Below are 18,699 nucleotides of genomic sequence, written 5' to 3'. Positions count from 1 at the left end.
TGTTGACCAGGATGGTCTCGATCTCTTGACCTCGTGATCCACCTGCCTCGGCCTCCCAAAGTACTGGGATTACAGGCGTGAGCCACCGCGCCCGGCCGATGTTTACTTTTTTAAGTGCTTATTTGTTGAAATACGTACTGAAGTATTTGTAGGTGAAATGATATAACATTCACAGGTTTTTTTAAACTATTCCAGCCACACAGGGGAGGAGTCAGTAGACAAAATAAAAATGGCAAAATGCTGATAATCACCGCAGCTGGGGATGCATGCGTTGGGGCTCCTTATACTATTCTACTTTTAAGTCTGTCTGAAACTTTCCATAATCAGGACATTTTTAACTGGTGTCCCCTAATAGACTATCAGGTATTGTATCTGTTTCTTTCTTTTTTTTTTTTTTTTAAGTGACACGATTTCCCTCTGTCGCCCAGGCTAGAATGCAGTGGCACAATCACAGCTCAATGCAGCTTTGACTTCCTGGGCTCAAGCCATCTTCCCACCTCAGTATTGCAAGTAGTTAGGTCTGCAGGTATGCACCACCACGGCCAACTACTTTCTTTCATTGCATGTAGAGACAGGGCCCCCCCTATGTTGCCCAGGCTGCTCTCAAACTCCTGCCTCCACCTCCCAAAGTGCTGGGATTACAGATGTGAGCCACTGCTCCAGCCTGGTTCATCTTTAGATCATTAATTCTTAGGCAGAACTAAGACAGAACAGATGACAGTAAGTGTTTGTCCAACAAATGTCCTGTTGTAAATTTCTTCTACACTCATGGCAACTCTGTTGAAATTGATCATCACAAAAGGCCTAGGCAAAGAGCTGCAGGAAGCAAGCATGATTTGGAGCGTTTTGGGGAAGTGCATGAAGCAGGTCAGGGTAGCAAACCCCACAGAGGCAGTGCTGCTGTGGTCCATGTTCTTTCCGCTCAAAGACTTCCGCCTGAGGATACTGCAAGGAGGCGGGTAAGGAGTGTGACAGGGCGATCTCCCTTTTCCTGCTCCAGAAGAGGGAAACTGAGACCTAGAGCCCAGAAATGGGGCCTAACCCACGATAGTTGGCAATAAAACTCAAGAATTCCTACTGCCAGCCAGGAATCCTAGTTCCCTGTGTAGTAAGGAAGCCAGAACACCTGGACCAAATCCCAGCTCTGCTTCTGACTTGCTGTACAACTCTGGACAAGTCACTTCTTTTCTTGGGCCTCAGTTTACCCATCCATGAAGTGAAGGTCTTGGGGGCCCGTTTACATATCCAGCTCTGCTGTTTCGGAGTTCCCTGACCCTGCTGCCTGCACTTACCACATGGTGTGATGGTCTGAGAAGACGTCTTCAGGCTGGAAGATCTCACCATCGTAGTAACAGGGGCACTGAGCCTTAGGCACACAGTCCCCCCTCTCATCCATGTAGAGCCCTGGGGGACAGAAGCAGCCCTCAAGGCAGTCCTCACTGCATTCCTCATCCGGGTAAGAGAGAGAGTGGCAGGTCAGGTTGCAGGGGGTCCCGCATTGCAGGTACACCTGGCCTTTCGGGCAGTTCAGCTCTAGAGGAGAGAGGAGAATGTTGCAAAGCAAGGATTGTGTTCTAGGACTTACCACCCCTTGCAGCTGTGACCCCACACACACAATTACATCTGTAGGGTTACCAGCTTCCTTTCCCACTATGAGCAAAACTGTATTTTTCAGCCTGAAAATGTGCATGATAATGATGGGGGCACACATTTTCTCCTCTCCTCAACCAGAGGGAATGTGCATTAGTCATTTCCGAATTCTCAAAGCCTAGGAGGTAGGAGAAATCCTGGCAGGTTTTGAAGCTGTGAATATCAAGAAGAACTGGGCGTGACAGGGTAGGGCATCTCTGTGATGATAATGACAATACTGGGTATCATTTACGGTGCACCTACTGAATACCTTGCTCTTACATGGGCTCACGCTGAGTTAGCGCTCATCGCCTCCTTTCAGGAAGCTCAGGCTGAGTGACTTGTCAAGGGTATACCTCACAAAGGAAGCAGAGGCAGGATTTGAACCTAGCTCTCTTCGGCCCATGCTCATAACCATCATTCTCTTGAAAGAAAACAGTCCCTTTGGGGACATGCAGGTCCCAAAGAGCAGGGACACTCATACCTACCCCAGCGAAACAGGTAGCACCCATCCGCCCGCAGCCCTCACCCTCCCTAGCCTCCCACAGAGAAATACAGAAAGACGAGCTAGGAAGAAGTGTAGCAAGGCAGTAACACAGCTAAGGGAACAGGCTCCATATTCCAAATACACCCACCACTAGTTGGCTATGTGACCTTGGGCAGTATCCTCAGTGGATGGAATAGCAACATCCTTATGGGCAGGGTAGGGCGGACAGGGAAGGTGTATGGGGAGCATTTTGCCCTTTCAAAATACCTTCCCTTTCTCGGACCAGCTGCTGCCCAAGAAATGAGAACCTCACCCTGGGCATGCTTCTTCTGAGACAATGAGAATCCTTCCCCGCTCTGTTAGAATTCATTGCTCCAGCAGAAACCCACTGGCAGAGCATTTCACAGAAGCCATAAAAGTTAGCCCTGGCCATGAGCCTGAGCAGTGGAGCGGGGGCCTTTGGAGAGACCCTGCAGTTTCCCGCTGCTGCCACCCCCCTGCACCTGGTGTTTGAAGGTTGCTGGGAAGGGTGGGGCTCTTTAATCCTTTTAGACATTGATTTTTCTCAGCAAGAAAGGAAAGGTTGGGTCATTGGATGATTATTGAGGGAGCGTAGGTGAAGATGGGATGTGTTAGACAATAAAGATGAAGATGTCTTTCAATCCCCTGAGCCTACGAAGACAAGGGCACATTTTACCTATTAAAGAGCAGCTAGGCTCGAGAGCTTGCTTGGTTCTGATAGGCTATCTCTAGCGCCGGCTAGAGCCTTATTACATTTCTCCTTTAGCCTTCTTCCCCAAAGAAACAATGCGCATCTCAGTTTAGCAGACCCGGCTTGTGTATCCACTGCCTGCCAGGAGCCATGCTAGGCCCAGGGAAGCAGAGATGGTCCGACCTGGTCCTTGCCTTCAGAAAGCCTGTGGTCCTGTCTCCCCAAAGGAAACACAACCAATTTGCAAGAGGACAAAAAAAGTGTGTGCTTCTCCTGAATCTCCTCACAGCATCCCACAAAGTAGCTACATGGTAAGTCTGTGCTCCCTCAATGTCCCCAGTTGGTATGACCTCTTCTTAGGAATAGATTCACTCGTTTAGGGAGCTCCATTCATTTCCCTGGAAGAGTAAATGATGTATGTGTGGAGGGCACAGCTGAGCCTCAGCTCTTCTCCAAGTCAAGAAAGGATGGGGGGCAAGAACCCAGGAGTCTTGCCCAACTGCCTTGGGTGCAAAGAGACAGCCTAAGACCATCTGGCCAGCCTAGTCTCTTGTCACAAAAGCCCCTGGAGGCAGATCCCTCTTGTGCTTAAAAGTCACCAGGGAAAGCTTCTTCCCATCACCCTTTCTGCTCTATCATAAAGCCTCAGGAGTCGGGACATTCTTTAACTGAACCTTATTCCCACTACAGGAGCCTCAGCCCATTTCCCCTGTTCTATTCAGTGGATGTTAAGAATGGTTGTTCGTGAGAGATTAAAGAATATTTCAGTGGACCCTTAGTGTTCTGAGAGAACGTCCTAAACTAGGAAATCCTGCCGATGCTGCAGCGTATTGATAATGCATCATTTCTAACATTGGTGGACAAGCAAACAGTATTCATAAGCGGCATCTCATTCACTCCTCATTACTTTCCCCAATTTCTAAATAGCAAACGCTAAGGAAGAAACTGAAGTGCAGAGGGATTTTTAAAACCATAGCCAAGTACACGTCCTCCAAAAAGCCTTCCTTGGTTTTCCCTGCCCTGAATCTACTCATCCTTTTACTTAGCGTGACAGGTATCTAGTAGGGCTGCAGTTTCCATCTCTGACTCTAACAGTAAATTTGGAGTTGTATATCATCACTCTTGCCCGACCCCACTGGGCATGCAGCAAATGTCCCCTTAGCAATAACAAAAACAAAAAACCCAATCCAGGCACCCAGGGACCAGAGTGCGAGCAGATACCAATTCTGGTCCCCAGTTTCCAGCAGCGCGGAGTGAGAATCTAAAGCCAACTGGGCACAGTGATGTAATTCACCTTCATATAATTCTGTACAGTGCCAGAGATTTTGCCTATGGGTGGTTTGCCTGGAGTTATAAGCAAAGGGTTTGAATGCGAATTTCCCCTTGCCTTCATCGGACTCTCGGGGGTGCGTGGACCCAGCGGGATCTGGGACCCACTGGCTCCACAGCCTGACCTTACGGGTGCCGAACGAACACCAGGTGGCAGCAGCCACTGGAAACCCCTGCTCTACAAGGATCCCCAAGTTCTAGGCCTCCAGGTACAGGGAGCCAACTTGTCCTGGGACAGGCCCCAGGAGGTCCCCACCGCGCGTCCTGCTGGGAGGTGGAAGGGAGGGGTGGATGCCAGTGAGCCGTCCCCGCAACCCGTGCTTGTCACAATGCCCCAGGCCCTTTTTCCACAGGAAATAATGCAGAGAAAGGGCTTCAAAAGGGACGCGTGGACGGATGCGGGGGGGTGGGCAGGCGGGCACGCACCGCAGCGTCCCGGCTCGCGCCAGGCGATGCGCACGCCTCTCCCCGCGCAGGCCGCGGCGTAGCTGGCCAGGGCGCCGCACAGGCACTCGCGGCCGTCGGAGCAGGAGCACACGTCGTAGCGGCAGTTCCGCAGGTAGGGCAGCGGGCTGACGGCGCGATGGCAGGCCTCGAACGCCGGGGACGCCAGGACCGCGCACGCCTCCTCGGAGAACCTGGCTGTGGGGGCGAGACGAGCGAGCCGGGATGGGGCGGGAGTGGGGGGTGCCACGCCCCCCAGGCCAACCCCCCGGGAAATAGCCCAGCGCTGCTGCCGATAGAGGGCCGCAAGGTCGCGCAGAGAAATCTGCAAATTCCACCCCACCCCCCAGTCCACTTATCTTACTATCGTTTAACGCTGAGTGCCTGAGCTGCTGCCGCCGTAGACTGGGAACACCGAGGGCAGGGACTGTGGACTATGGTCTTTATTTTATTTTTAGAGAGACACGGTCTTGCTCTGTCGCCCAGGCTGGAGTGCAGAGATGCGATCTCGGCTCACTGCAGCCCTGACCTCAGGGGTTCCTGCGACCGTCCCGCCTCAGCCTCCTGAGTAGCTGAGATTCCAAGCGCACCCCACCACGCCCGGCTAATTTTTAAAATTATCATTTTAATAGAAATGGGGACTCCCTACGTTGCCCAGACTGGTCTCGAACTCCTCGCCTCAAGCGATCCTCCTGCTTCCGTGGACTTTTTTTTTTTTTTTCTTTCCCGGGGCCCAATAAAGGGACTTTGAAGAGCAAATGACCCAGTTCATTTGATCGAATGCTGACGCTAAAAATAATGCCCCACCCCTTTCCTCGCTCCCCGCCCCCGCCCCCGCCTCCGCGCGGTGGGCGCACTTGCCCCGCGAACCCACTGCACTGGATGTGGGGACCTCGAGGCTCTGCGGGGTCCCTGCCTTGCTCCCAGGCTCACGTACTCATGCGCGGGTTGAGGGCGCAGGGATCGCTGTGCTGCTTCTGCAGGTCTTGGCAGTCCCCGTGCAGCTTCCAGGCGTTCCCGAAGTCCTCCACCCGGGGCTCCGCCAGCCCGGAGGGGGTAAGGAAGTCGTCGCCCTGGTTGCCGTTGTAATTCCCACACAGGCCGCAGGTCTTCCCGGAGTAGACGGGGGACAGCTGCGGGAGAGAACAGGCCGCCCACCCTGGCGCCACTGCCGCCAAAGCAGCGCAGAGTTGTTTCGCTAATGAGATGGTTTTAATCAAAAAAGTTCCCCGGGTGAAAAATAAATATGAATTTAATAAAAAGCAGCTAAGCCCTGGGCTGCAAAAGGGGTTCGGGGGAGTGAACTGCAGTGTAAGCTTACCGGCTCCATCCCTGTTCCCAAATCATCAGAGCCCTGTCCTGCCACAAGGGATTTTAGAAATTATCAGATCAGCCCAGCGCGGAGGCTCATGCCTGTAATTCCAGCACTTTGGGAGGCCGAGGTGTGTGGATCATGAGGTCAGGAGTTCGAGACCACCCTGATCAACATGGTAAAACCCTGTCTCTACTAAAAAATACAAAAATTCGCCAGGCATGGTGGTGTGCACCTGTAATCCCAGCTACTGGGGAGGCTGAGGCAGGAGAATCGCTTGAACCTGGGAGGCGGAGGTTGCAATGAGTCAGATAGTGCCACTGCACTCCAACCTGAGGGACAGAGCAAGGCTCTGTCTCAAAAAAAAAAAAAAAAATTATCAGATCATTTAAGGGTGGAGAAGCAGAGGCCCGAAGAGGGAACATGACCTGCCCCCAGTCAGGGAGGTAGTGGCAGAGCCCGGGTGAGTGAGCAGGCAGGTTGAGCCCAGCCCAAAGTGCTCTGCCCTCCATGCCATCCACACCAGTGGGCCTGACACCTCCAGAGTCACATACAAACTCAAGATCCCTCTATATAGGGAGACCTCGAATTGGTCACTCAGTGTGACCAGGAGAGGTCCAGGATTCAAACTCCAGGCCATCAGAATGTGGTTTAGTGTCCATTCTCAGAACTGAACAAAGTTCTGAGCCCAAAGTGCACATTGGGGGACAACCAGGAGAGTGGAACCTGCCTTTCCCCCACACAGCTGGGGGTATCTGCTGGTTTCTACGGTGAGGACCCTGATTCAAAGATGGAGTGGGGGCTGGGACCCAGGAGTCCTGACTCCCTCTCCTCGTGTCATTACCAAGGCAGGACGACCTCCCTGCATTCTGAATCCTCAGGGGCCAGGGTCAGCTCTCAGAGCCCCTTTTCAGCTTCCAGCTCCAGCCTAACAAGATGCAGGATTAACAATCCAGTGGAAGGTCCTAGGCCCACAGAAATCGAACCCAGGTAAACATCATTGTTAAGAAAGGGGACAGAGTAATGTTTCCTTGTTTGCTTGACAAATATCAAATGTTGTCACATTAGGCCTTCTCCCACCTCCCTATTTAAAATTTAAATCCCCGCAACCTGGCACATCCTGCCCCTTTCTCTGCTGTATTTCCCCAGGATCTATCACTTTCCGATCTATAATATAATTTATTTGCTTGTTTTGTTTATTGTCTGTCTGTCTCCATTAGAGCTGAAGCTAAATGAGGCAAGGATTTTTGTCTGTTTTGTCTCACTGCTGTAATCACAGCATCTAGAATGGTGCCTGTCTTAGCCCTTTCAGGCTGCTATAACAAAGTATCACAGACTGGGTGGCTTACAGACAAGTGATACTGATTGCCCACAATTCTGGAATCTGGGAAGTCCAAGATCAAGGCGCTGGCAGATTTGGTGTCTGGTGAGGGCCCTGCTTTCTGGTTCACAGGTGGCGCCTTCTAGCTGCGTCCTCACATGGTGGAAGAGGCTAGCTAGCTCTCTGAGGTCTTTTATAAGACACACCTCATTCGTCATCACCTCCCAAAGGCCCCACCTCCAAATACCATCGCCTTGGAGGTTAGGATTTCAACACAGAAATTTGGGGAGGACATGGACATTCAGTCCACAGCATGCCAGCAGACACTCAATAAGTGTTTGTTGAATGAATGAATCATTGAACAAATGAATGAATAAGTAAGTGAATAACTGGGTTCTCCTCCTGATGGGCTGGAATGCAGTGCCCACAGTCAGGGCTCCCTGGGTAAGGCGGCATAACTGGTGGCGCGCCTCCACTCCCTCCCCATCTCTTGGCATCTTTTCTCTCTCCTTTCTCGAATTTTGATGCTCCCCAAAAGTGCTTTCATTCACCCCCACCAGGCCATCTATCACTCCCATGCCTCACTCTAAAACCAGGTCTTCTCCCATCTCCTTGGCTTGTCTCAAAGGTTGGCTTGGCCAGGGTTAGGGGAGTGGGTGCACCCAGGGGTGGGACACTTAAGACACTGGCTATTTGAAATAAGCCTCTGCTTAGTGACAGTTCTGAGAAAATGAAGACTGTGCAAGGGTCTTTTCCACACCACTGTGCCTAATGCACACCCGGGCCCTGCAGGGCAGCCAGCAGGGCAGGGAAACAGCACACAGAGGGTGTGATTTCTGCTGGCCAGAGGCTTGCTGCCTGGACCGCCAGCCCCACAGGGACAGCGTGCACACCACGCCCGGGGGAGGAGACCAGAGGAACCCTGGCAGCACCTCCTCTGGCACCGCCTCTGCCCCAGCCAGCCTCCCTCCAGCTCTTGCCTCCAGACTGCAGTCCCCAAAACCCTGGGGTCAGCATTCTGAGGCTCCCCACCTCCTGCCCCATCTCAAACACCCCCTTTCCTGCTTCATAATAAAACCCACAAGACAGACCCTTTCCATGAGCACCAGGAACCTGCATAAGGAAAAAGAAAAAATATACAAAAAGACAGTTCTATACGCCATGGGGTCATCTGACCCTGTCGTGAATCTTGGCCAAGGAAATCGCTTCTTGTTAGCTAAACTGACACAAACTCATCCCCAAAGAAAGAAGTTGGCTTCTCATTTCCTCAGGGAGAGACAAAGACCAGAGAAACCTGAGGGGAAGAAGGGCAGCTGCCCAGGATCAGACGTTACAGCCCTGCTAATTGAAGGGAGAAAGCACGTGGGTGGAGAGCACCCTCTCTGTGAGGCGGGAGGATGCTGAGAAAGTGGATTGGCTGGCCAGGTGCGATTACTCACGCCTGTAATCCCAGCACTCTGGGAGGCTAAGGCAGGTGGATCATTTGAGGTCAGGAGTTTGAGAACCAGACTGGCCAACATGGTGAAACCCCATCTCTACAAAAAATACAAAAATTAGCCGGGCATGGTGGCAGGCACCTGTAATCCCAGCTACTCGGGAGGCTGAGGCAGGAGAATCACTTGAGCCTGGGAGGCAGAGATTTTGGTGAGCCGAGATTGTGCCACTGCACTCCAATCTGGGGGACAGAGTGAGACAAAAGGAGGGGGGGGAGGGGAGAGAAGGAAGGAAGGAAGGAAGGAAGGGAGGGGAAGGGAGGAAGGGAGGGGAAGGGAGGAAGGGAGGGAAGGGAGGGAGGAAGGGAAGTGGACTGCTTAAAGTGAAGCAACTCCTTGAAGACCAGCTTGCAGGAGGCACGATTAGACAAGAGCCAGGAGCCTGAGTTCTGGTCCTCACCCTGTAACCAAAGGACCATGAGACCCAGGGCAAGTTACTCCTGCTCTGGAAATAGTGGCTCTTTATTTCCTACTAGAAGTGGGAGGTTGACAAGAGGATCTCCCAGACCTTCCTTCGCATGGTCTATGGTTGCAGGTTTATTTTTAATGAAAAGGGAAAAAAAAGGAGTCAGTTTGAAATTCCCTCAGGAGCTCTAAGACAAGAAAATGAACATGGCCACAGGAGGAGGGAGGATGCCAGGTTCTCCTGGGCGATGCCTGACAGCCCCCCACCAGGACTACAGCAAGGACCCTGTGGAGCACCGGACCCCAGGAGGCAGGAGGAGGCTCTCCAGGGATCCGAGGCATAATCTAGCACAGTGGTTCTCAAAGTGTAATCTTGAGACCCAGGGGGGGTCCCTGAGACCTTTTCAAGGGGTCTGCGAAACCAAAACTACTTTAATACTATGAACACATTATTTGCCCTTTCCCTCCTCATTCCCTTACAAGTATACAGTGGAATTTTCCAGTGGCCACATGACATACAATATTGCAAAAGATTGAATGCAGAAGCAAATGCGAGAAGCCAGCTGTCTCCTATTAAGCCGGCCATTAAAGAAATTTGCAGAAATGTACAACAGTGGTATTATTCTTGTTGCTTATTTTCGTTCTGGCAAACAGTTATTTTTTCCCAAAACAGTGATGTTTGTATTAATTTGTAGTGGGCTTATTATTACAATTTTTGAATGAGTTAATAAATACATATTTTAAATGTCTCTAATTTAATTTCTAATCTGGTAAATATCAATAGATATAATCCTCCTACAAGATCTTGGGGTTCTCAATAATTCTGAAGAGTGTAAAGGCATTCGAGGCCAAAAACTGAGAGCCACTTTTTGTTCCGATGGGAAAGGCACAAGGCAGAGAGCTAATCCTTGTGCATCCTGGGTCATTCAGGAGGGCAGGGGGGTCAGGGTGGGAAATCCAATGAGTCTGGAGTGCCGGATCATCCCTCAACTTCCCTGTGCCCTGACTGCCTCATTTATAAAGTGTCAGTAATAATATCTGCACTGCCCACCTGCCTGAGACATTTCCAGGCAAACTGTAGATAGAGGCCCCAGGAAAAGTAGGGATTGCTATCCAGTGTGATTCTAGGACCACCAAGAACAAGAATGAACACGCATGCAGAGTCCAGGGCTCAGGGGAGGAATCTGCTGGTTTCCTGTGCAATCTTTCCCAGGCAGACGGGAAACTCAGCTTTCTCTTAGGTCGGAGTGCCAAGCTGGCTCTTCCCTTACTACCCATAGTGGGCACCCGGGGAGACAGCCCTGCTTCCAGGCCTTGTTTCAGCCGGGAGATTGGACAGCAAACCTGCCCCCTCCGCAACCTCACAAGAGCCCACCCCAGTCTAGAGGCCCTTGGGATAGCGGAGCCCAGCAGGGAGGATCCCCCGGGGCCAAGAAGGCGCATCCAGAAAACAAACACCAGCCTCATAAACAAGAGAGGCCTGTTTCTCGCTCTGGGGGTGTAGGCCAAGAGGAGAAAGGAATTCTTCTCCCACCACACAAAGCCATTCTGCCCAGAGCACAAGGGGTACTTTGTAAGGGTCGGGCTGCAGGGAGCCAATGCCCCGTGAGGGGACCTACCTTCACCAGCAGCCTCCCGCGGCCATCCCAGTCCATCTGCAGGTCTTCCCCGTAGCTGACGTGCACGGAGGTCGTCACCGTGTGCTGGATGCGGAGGTCACCTGGGACCCAGCAGGACAGGATTCAGGCAGAGGTGGGGAGAGGAGAGGACAGGGTAGAGGCAGGCAGATGTATTTGGGGGGAAATGGGGTGTCTCAAAAGGATGGTAGCAATGAACAGCAATGACTTAGGGGCAGATGGGGTGGCCATGAGGTTTAAGGGGCTGTCAGGCAGAAGTGTGATCAAGGTGGACAGAGGGCAATTAGGGTCTCCCAGGAAGAAGCCTCTGCACCTGCCCTGTGACCTGCCATTCCCTCTACTACCACAGGAGGGAGGCAGAGGCTCCTGCATCCTCCGCTTTAGGTGGGTGCCCTCGAGCAAAGGGGATCTGTCCAGCATTGACACCACAACACTGAACATGCCTGGGACACTCTGCCACTGCACACCACCTCCTGTCTGCACAGTGCTGTGTACAACACCAAATACAGCAACTGTTGCTTCTGTGGGAAGGTGGAGAGAGATGGGAGCATACCCCTTGCCCTGGGGGAACAAACGTATCTCATTATGAGACACACACAGCATTGACACCCATGGACGTGCTGGGTACCCACTGGCCCAAGTTCACCCACTGTGTGCGATGCTAGGATAGTGGGCGACAAAGTGGCCAGCAGTCACGGAGAGGGACGAGTCTGGGAGCCATTTTGAGCGTGAAGCTTCAGAGCTTTACTATGCAAAAGCAGGTTTGCTTTGACAGGCACAGGGCAACCCGGGTGAAGATACTGGACAGGTAGGTTTTTTGCTACCTCTAGACAGGCCAGAGGGTCACCTGGCCTTGCCCCAAGTGGCATCACCAGTCACCCCTGATCTCAGCATCAGCCTCTGCCCCTTTCCCACCCCAGAGCAAACCAGAACCACCTGCCCAAGACTCAACTCACCCCTTTGGTTCAAGCCAAATAAAAACCCTCTTGGTTCCCTTTTCCCAGCTACACTCTGTCCCAGGCCTAGAACATCTTCATCTATAGGCTTTCTTCTCTAGTCTTCCTCCTCCAGGAAGCCTTCCTTTCTTGCAGGGATGCATGCCAAGCACCCCACCCTGCCCTCCAAAGATAACTCCCCATCACGTTCCCACAGAAGAGGCATGCAGGTCCTTAGGGACAGTGGTGAGGGCTGAGAAGGAGGGTGCTAAGGGATGCGCCTGGCCAGCCCCAGGCCTGGTGGAGCAGGACGATGCACACCTTTCAGGAGGGGGAGCTGGACGTCCTGGCCATCCATGGCAACTCCGCCCCCGTGCTTCAGCTTCACGAGGCTGTTGTGCAGGCCAGGCAGCCGGATGGTGACGAAGCGGGTGCACACAGCATCAGGGTCATCAGCACACTGCCAAGAGGGAACACAGGGTGACTTTGCTGCACCCCCTGCCCGTCCAGCACCCCAGTCCAGTACCCTTTTAATTAGAGAAAGTCCCTGACGCCAGAGAGCCTCTGGCCTTCTCACAGCCTACAACCCGATTCTCCCGGAATACTGCATATGAATGGGGCCCCCTAGAGTTGTGCAGCAGGAAGGTGCTGAGCACATCCGTGCCTGCATCTTTTCCCAGCCTGGCCTGGTCTTTTTTAAAAAAGACCCATGGGCCTCTGCTTCATCGTGTTCCTTGGACCTATCGTTCAAAGGGAATCAGGGACTTTGACCTTCAGGGGAAGCCCTGTGCACTCTATTCGTCCTCATCTTTGCTTCCACCCCTAGAGAAAGGAACCCACACATGCACCATAGAGCTCAGAGCAGAAGTCAGGCCCTCTGCTCTCACCCCAGCCACCCCCAGCTCCAAACATCAGAGGGTTAGTTATGGAGGCAACAGGCTAGACCCAAAGAGGATGCTTCCCCTGGGTGGGGAGCTGAGCCGACCCTGAATAGGCATTACTAGCAGGGCAGGATGCCTTCCCACAGCACCTAGGGGGAGGGGGGATGGGCTGGGTTTCTGGATGAATGCGGTTCTAACTGAAGTCTGGAAGAAGAGGCCTCCCGCCTGCACAGAAAGCAACGTTCCATGTCTTCCAGGGGCTGCCCTGTCAGCCTAGCAGCTACGCAGCACCACGAACTGCCCCCCGACCAGCCGCCGGCCTGGCAAAGCTCACCTGCACCGTCTCAATGACAATGGAGAAGGAGTGGTCCTGGCAATCCCGGGCCAGCAGGTACTGGCAGATCCCACTGAAGGTGAAGTATCTGTTGTCAAAGCTCTTGAAGTGGGATTGACCTGTGACCAGGCACTCCCCTGGAGAGACACAGAGGAAGGGAGAAGAATGGGAGGTGAGGGGACGTCCCCTGGGGTGGCCAAGGTGGAATGCATATGCAAGCAGGGCACCCTCTCCCCAAAACTGCATGGATGTCCTTTCACCACGCCAGTCTAAACATGAGTTCTACGTGAGGACTCAGCTCCTGCTCCTAAAACTGCAAGATGGCAGAGCTGGGGCATGCAGGTCAAGGCCTCATTTTACAGATGGGGCAACTAAGGAAGGTGACAGAGCCACACTCAGTCAGTGGTGGAGCCACGCGGGAACCCACGCGTCCGCTTCTGGGCTCCCTGCAGCCTCCCCTCCTCCCTCACAGCCCACTGGCCTGGGTTTCATGCTTCCCACAAGCATCAGTGCCACACCAGCCTCAGACTGGTGCCAGTGGAGTGCCCTGCCAGGGGGAGGCTGCCCAGTAGCACGGGGTTCTCTGAACCTGAGTGTGGAGGGACTCTGGGACACAATGCCACCCCTGGAGAGTCCCTGCAGGCCAGGGTCAGAGTAGGCAGCCCAGAGACAGGATGAGGTGGGAGGGTGAGGGGGGACAGTCGTGGAGCTCAGCAGCGAAAATGGGGACTCCATCCTCCTCCCCAGCGGGGGGACAACTCTGAGGCCATTGCTTTCTGTGTCCTCAGAGGGCCAAGCCCATGCTGTGACTCCAGTCAGGACCAATGGGGAACCAGGAGGCCATCTGCCCATGATCTCACCACCGCCCAGGCAGTGCTGACCTCGACAGGGCCAGCTTCCCAGCCCAGGCTGACACATCTGTGGGTGGGGACTAGGACTCCCCTTCATCACCCTGCAACTCAAAACCCTCAACTGTCCCCACCCTAATTCCTACTCTGCCTCCCCAGGCCCTAGCCTAGGCCCCATACTTCTGGCCCGATGCACCTCCAACCTGAGATCACAGAGCCTGGACGGGTCCTGGCAGGGGGAGGCCTCTGCCAATGGCTGCAGTGATTCTCCATCAACCTGCCCTGGCTTGAGGCAATCCCATCTTTAGGGCCAAACAGGGACCCATGAAAGCTGAAAAGGGCATCTGGATCCCTTCCCAATCTCCCCTATATATTTCCTACACCTGCTCTCAACTTTGCTACCTACTCTACAGAAAAAGAAATATGTATATATAGAAACCAATGCCACTTGGTAAAGGAGGAAGGCTTTGCCCACCCAGCCACTCTAGGGGGCGTGTGTGAGCTCCTTCCTCTAAGGACTGAAGCAAAGATGAGGATGCTGAGAGTGCACGGGGCTCCCCCAGGACCTCGCAGCAGCGGAGGCGTGGCTCTCTACGGCACTACCCCAGCCTCCACCTGAAGTTCCCCCTTCAGGGAACAGATGCTAGACCAATGCTAGACAGACAAAGGTAAGAGGGTCCTACAGACAGTCGCATGTGGGCCCAGCTCCCGGGCTGATGCCAGGCCCTGTCACACAGCCAGGGGGTCCCCAAAAGGCATGGAGAGACTTAAGCTGTCCGTCTGTCAAGAACACACTCCACAGGCCCCCACTGCCTGGCACTTCATACCCGCGTGTGCCCTGACAGGCCCGGCCAGGGGCCAGGCTAGACTGCGTGGGCTTGGACCCAGGTGTGGGCCTGCCTTTGGGATGTGTGTGAAGGCAGGATTAAGGATGTGTGCCCCGGGATGCACATGTCCCTCTGCCTGGTCCCCGGGGCAGCGTACCCCTTCCAGGAAGGCACATCTAGCCCAGAGGAAATTAGGAGAATGTGGAGAGGCCCCAGATCACTCCGGTTAGCATGATCCACCTTCACCATTGCCCCCTGGAGAAGGGTGACTGTGAGAGGTGACTGTCCATGGAGGTCAGAGCAGAAAGGGCCACAAGATAGGGGCTAGGATCATCCCAGCCCATTTTGGACGTGCTGGAATTTCAAGTCCAGTGAGGTCTCTGGAAAGCCTTCTTGAACGGACCATTTTTCAGAAATTATCATCATTCTACAAACAGCATAATATGGTCATTTGTGTCAAATGTCTTAGACCCAGTGCAGTAAAAATGGGTGGGAATTCTTCCCCCAACCTTTCCCTGTTTTCTCAAGAGGGCTCTTATCTAAGCAAGAAAACTGACTTCTGTTGTATTTAACAATACCCAGGAAAAGAAGGGTCAATGAGAAACGTGCAAATATTCAAAAGGAAAACCTTCAGGGCCAGCATCTAATCCTCTCATCTAATTTCCTTCACTGACCCTCACTGACTTGTGTTCCCAACTTTTTCGGGAATCAGAAGTCTAAATATTGTATTTAGCTTATCTCCTCGGTACAATTGAGGAACAGAGCCACAAACACAGGAAAACGGATGGGTGAGCTGCCAGGTAGGAGTTAGCCTCGGGAGCTGGAATGTCAGCCACTACCATGGGCCACGCAGCCAGGCTCACCCATCCTTCGCCCAGGATGGGGCACTTGGAAATTCCCCATCAGTCAGCAACGGGCAGCCCCCGATGAACAGCGAACCCACCACTACACGGAGACGGGCACTAAAAGCTTGGTGAACAAATGAAAGGCAGGTGATTCCTAAAATAGCATTAAAAAAAACATCCGGAAGTTAACGCAGATCCACTTCTATGTAAATAAAGATCCTCCCTCATGAAGAAACAAAAGGGAATCTCTCATCTGATGGAAGTGCATTACCTCTTCTAAACAAACCCTTTTGTCTGCAGTAGTGAGCCCCAGACGCCCCTGCTCTGCTCCGGGCCACGCTTTCCCAGCCTTACAACCCTTCACCTCCCAAAGCCTTCCCTGCAGAAATGCCAACCCTCGGGCCTTTAGGAAAGCAACTCAGACTTCCACCAGACGCAAATTGTCACCAAAGCCTGCAACATAATCTCTACCAAATGTGCAAGATGTATTTCCTTTTTCTTCTTCTCTTTTTTTTCTTTTTTCCTGAGACAGAGTCTCACTCTGTCACCCAGGCTGGAGTGTGGTGGTGCCATCTAGGCTCACTGAAGCCTCTGCCTCCGGGCTCTCACGATTCTCCTGCCTCAGCTTCCCGAGTAGCTGAGATTGCAGGCGTGCACCACCAGGCCCAGCTAACTTTTGTGGGTTTTTTTTTTTGAGGGGGTGGTTAGTATAGGTAGAGTTTCACCATGTTGGCCAGGTTAGTCTCAGACTTCTGACTTCAAATGATTCACCTGCCTTGGCCTTCCAAAGTGCTGGGATTACCGGTGCGGGCTGCCATACCTGCCAAAGTTGCATTTTGGTTTTTTCTTCCTCCTCCTCTTCTTTTTCTTCTTCTTGTTCTGTTTGTTTTGCAACAAGGTCTCACTCTGTCGCCCAGGCTGCAGCGCAATGGTGCCAACACAGCTCATTGCAGCCTCAGTCTCCCAGGCTCAAGTGATCCTCCCATCTCAACCTCCCAAGTACCTGGGACTACAGACACACACCACTACACCTGGCTAATGTTTCCACGTTTTGTAGACATGGGGTTTCACCATGTTGCCCAGGCTGGTATCCAGCTCCTGGGCTCAAGGAATCTGTCCGCTCAGCCTCCCAAAAGGCTGGGATTACAGGCGTGAGCCACAGTGCCTGGTGTTAGATGCATTTCCAAGTGCTCTGTGGGAACCATCTCATTGATTGCTCCTGTGAGGTGCTCATTATTATTCCCAGTTTACAGATGAGGAAACTCAAGCATAGAGAAGTTCAATTTGTCCAAATTCCCAAAGAAGCCAAACAGGGATCTGAATATGGGCACTCTGTCAGGCTACAGAGCCCAAAGCCCTTGATACCACCTAAAACGGCCTTATGGGTTGGCTCCTGCAGTTTCTCATAAGCCTGATTTCTTTAGGGCCAAGCCTAATGTCATTCTAATCCCGGGTATGTCCCAAGGGGCATAGAGACAACTGGGTCTCTGAACATAGAGACCAGGGGGAAGAAAGCCTTGTCTATGAAACATGATGCCCTGGCCAGGCCTGAAAGGGGTCTGACGGGACTCTAGAAACCCCCGCAGGAGCAAACAGGCCGCTGGAGACTTTCTGTGAACTCGAGGAGTCAGAAAGCCCAGGCAAGCACGGGCCCCTCAAAACGCATCTTCCTGTGTCAGAGGCTTCTGCTCTGATAACTCATCGCTGTCTCTGTTAGCCTGGGATGCGGGGTGTATCTTTCTTCCTGGAGGCTTCAGAACAAACTGACCTTGATTCCCAAGGTCAAATTATTAGGCTGTGTTAGAATTCATCAGAAATTATCTTGAACCAAATGAGTAACAGGTAACTGCAAGGCCTCCCTTCCAACCGACCATGGAAGATCCACCAGCCTCCTCAGGGAGGCCAGACCTCCCTTGTGCCCCACTAGCCCAGCCATCCCACAAAACACACACCAGCCCTCTGCGTTCCAGGCTCCTTTGGGCGTCCCCCTGTGTCTCCGTCCTCCTCTGGCCCTGCTTAATGAGACTGTGTGCTCTGTGAAGATGATAACAGCCCACATGTGTTGAGTGCTTGCTGTGTGTTGAATAGTAACAGTCTCACAAGAGCTACGGGATGAAGCTGCTGACATGATCCTTACTTTACAGATTAGGAAACTGAGGCTGTAAATCATTAACTTGGCAAAAGTCACCCAGCTCCTAAGAGATGGAATCAGAATTCCAATCAGGTTGCCTGTGCTCCCAGCTCCCATTCGTGGCCACATTTATAGTCTCATGGGGCTTGGGACACAAATGAAAAGCCTTCCACTTACCGCTTCCCAGCTTGAGAAAAGTCCATGCCACACACTTCCACTAGGAGACTGAGAACCTACAACAAGAGTTGCTTCCATTTTGAACAAGCATGCTCCTTTCAATGGGAACTAAATTGGCAGAGCTTCCTCACACAGTGCGTTTTGCAGAGGAAGGGAAAGGAGGCTCAGGGTTACAGAAAGGGAAGCCTGCAGGCTATGGGGAAGCCACGGTTGGCTGGAGGCTGCCCTAAATCCTAACCAGTAAGTAAGGATATGCAGAGACCAACGAAGGTCTAGGAGCATCCTGCAAAGCCCAGCCCCTCTCCGGTCCAGATGGCTGCTCTCCCAGGCCATTTCTTTCCTCTCCCACTACCTCTACACAGCACTGCACTGCACAGCCTCCACGATGGCCCCCAGGGACCCATCTCTTCCTGTATTCGTGTCTTTGTGTAACTCCCCCTCCCTGAATGTAGACTGCATATGTTGGCTTGTTTCTAGTGACTATAATACAGCAGCAGTGAGGGATGTCACTTCAAAGACTAGGTTTTTAAGATTGTGACTTCTGTCTCCACTGCTCTCTCTGTTGCTCACTCTGAAACAACTTGCCCACAGAAGCTAGGTGTCATGTCACGAGGAGGCCCCAGGGAGGGTCCACATGGTGAGAAAGCAATGCCTGCCACCAGCAGCACGTGAGTGAGCTTCAAAGCTGTCCCCTTTTCCCCCAACCTCCATCAAGACCTCAGATGAGACCACAGCCCCAGTCAATGGCATGACTGCAACTTTATAAGAGATCATGGGCCACAGGTGCCCAGCAAAGCCATTCCCAGATTCCTGAGGTACAAAAGCTGTGAGATAACATTTGTTGTTTTAAGATGCTACATTTGGGAATAATTTGTTACACAGCATAGATAGCTAACACACTTTCATCTTATGCCAGAAAATCAAAACCCAGGTGTTTTTTTTTTTTTTTTTT

At 52.5% G+C, this 18,699-nt stretch overlaps 1 protein-coding gene across 2 annotated transcripts in view; it reads right to left on the bottom strand.

The window, feature by feature from the left end:
* Positions 1–18,699, bottom strand: part of VWF (von Willebrand factor) — a 173,693-nt gene that overhangs the window by 97,666 nt on the left and 57,328 nt on the right. For both annotated transcript variants that reach the window (XM_017546163.1, XM_017546164.1), the window contains exons 11-16: positions 12,920–13,056; positions 12,026–12,164; positions 10,752–10,852; positions 5,539–5,734; positions 4,584–4,799; positions 1,293–1,533 (exon numbers count right to left, since the gene is read on the bottom strand). In XM_017546163.1, coding sequence (XP_017401652.1) covers positions 1,293–1,533; positions 4,584–4,799; positions 5,539–5,734; positions 10,752–10,852; positions 12,026–12,164; positions 12,920–13,056 — 1,030 coding nt within the window. The remainder of the gene's footprint in view (positions 1–1,292; positions 1,534–4,583; positions 4,800–5,538; positions 5,735–10,751; positions 10,853–12,025; positions 12,165–12,919; positions 13,057–18,699) is intronic.

Source organism: Cebus imitator, unplaced genomic scaffold (assembly GCF_001604975.1).
Source record: "Cebus imitator isolate Cc_AM_T3 unplaced genomic scaffold, Cebus_imitator-1.0 Scaffold187, whole genome shotgun sequence".
NCBI classification, from domain to species: Eukaryota; Metazoa; Chordata; class Mammalia; order Primates; family Cebidae; genus Cebus; species Cebus imitator.
This window is presented reverse-complemented; position numbering and strand designations above follow the sequence as displayed.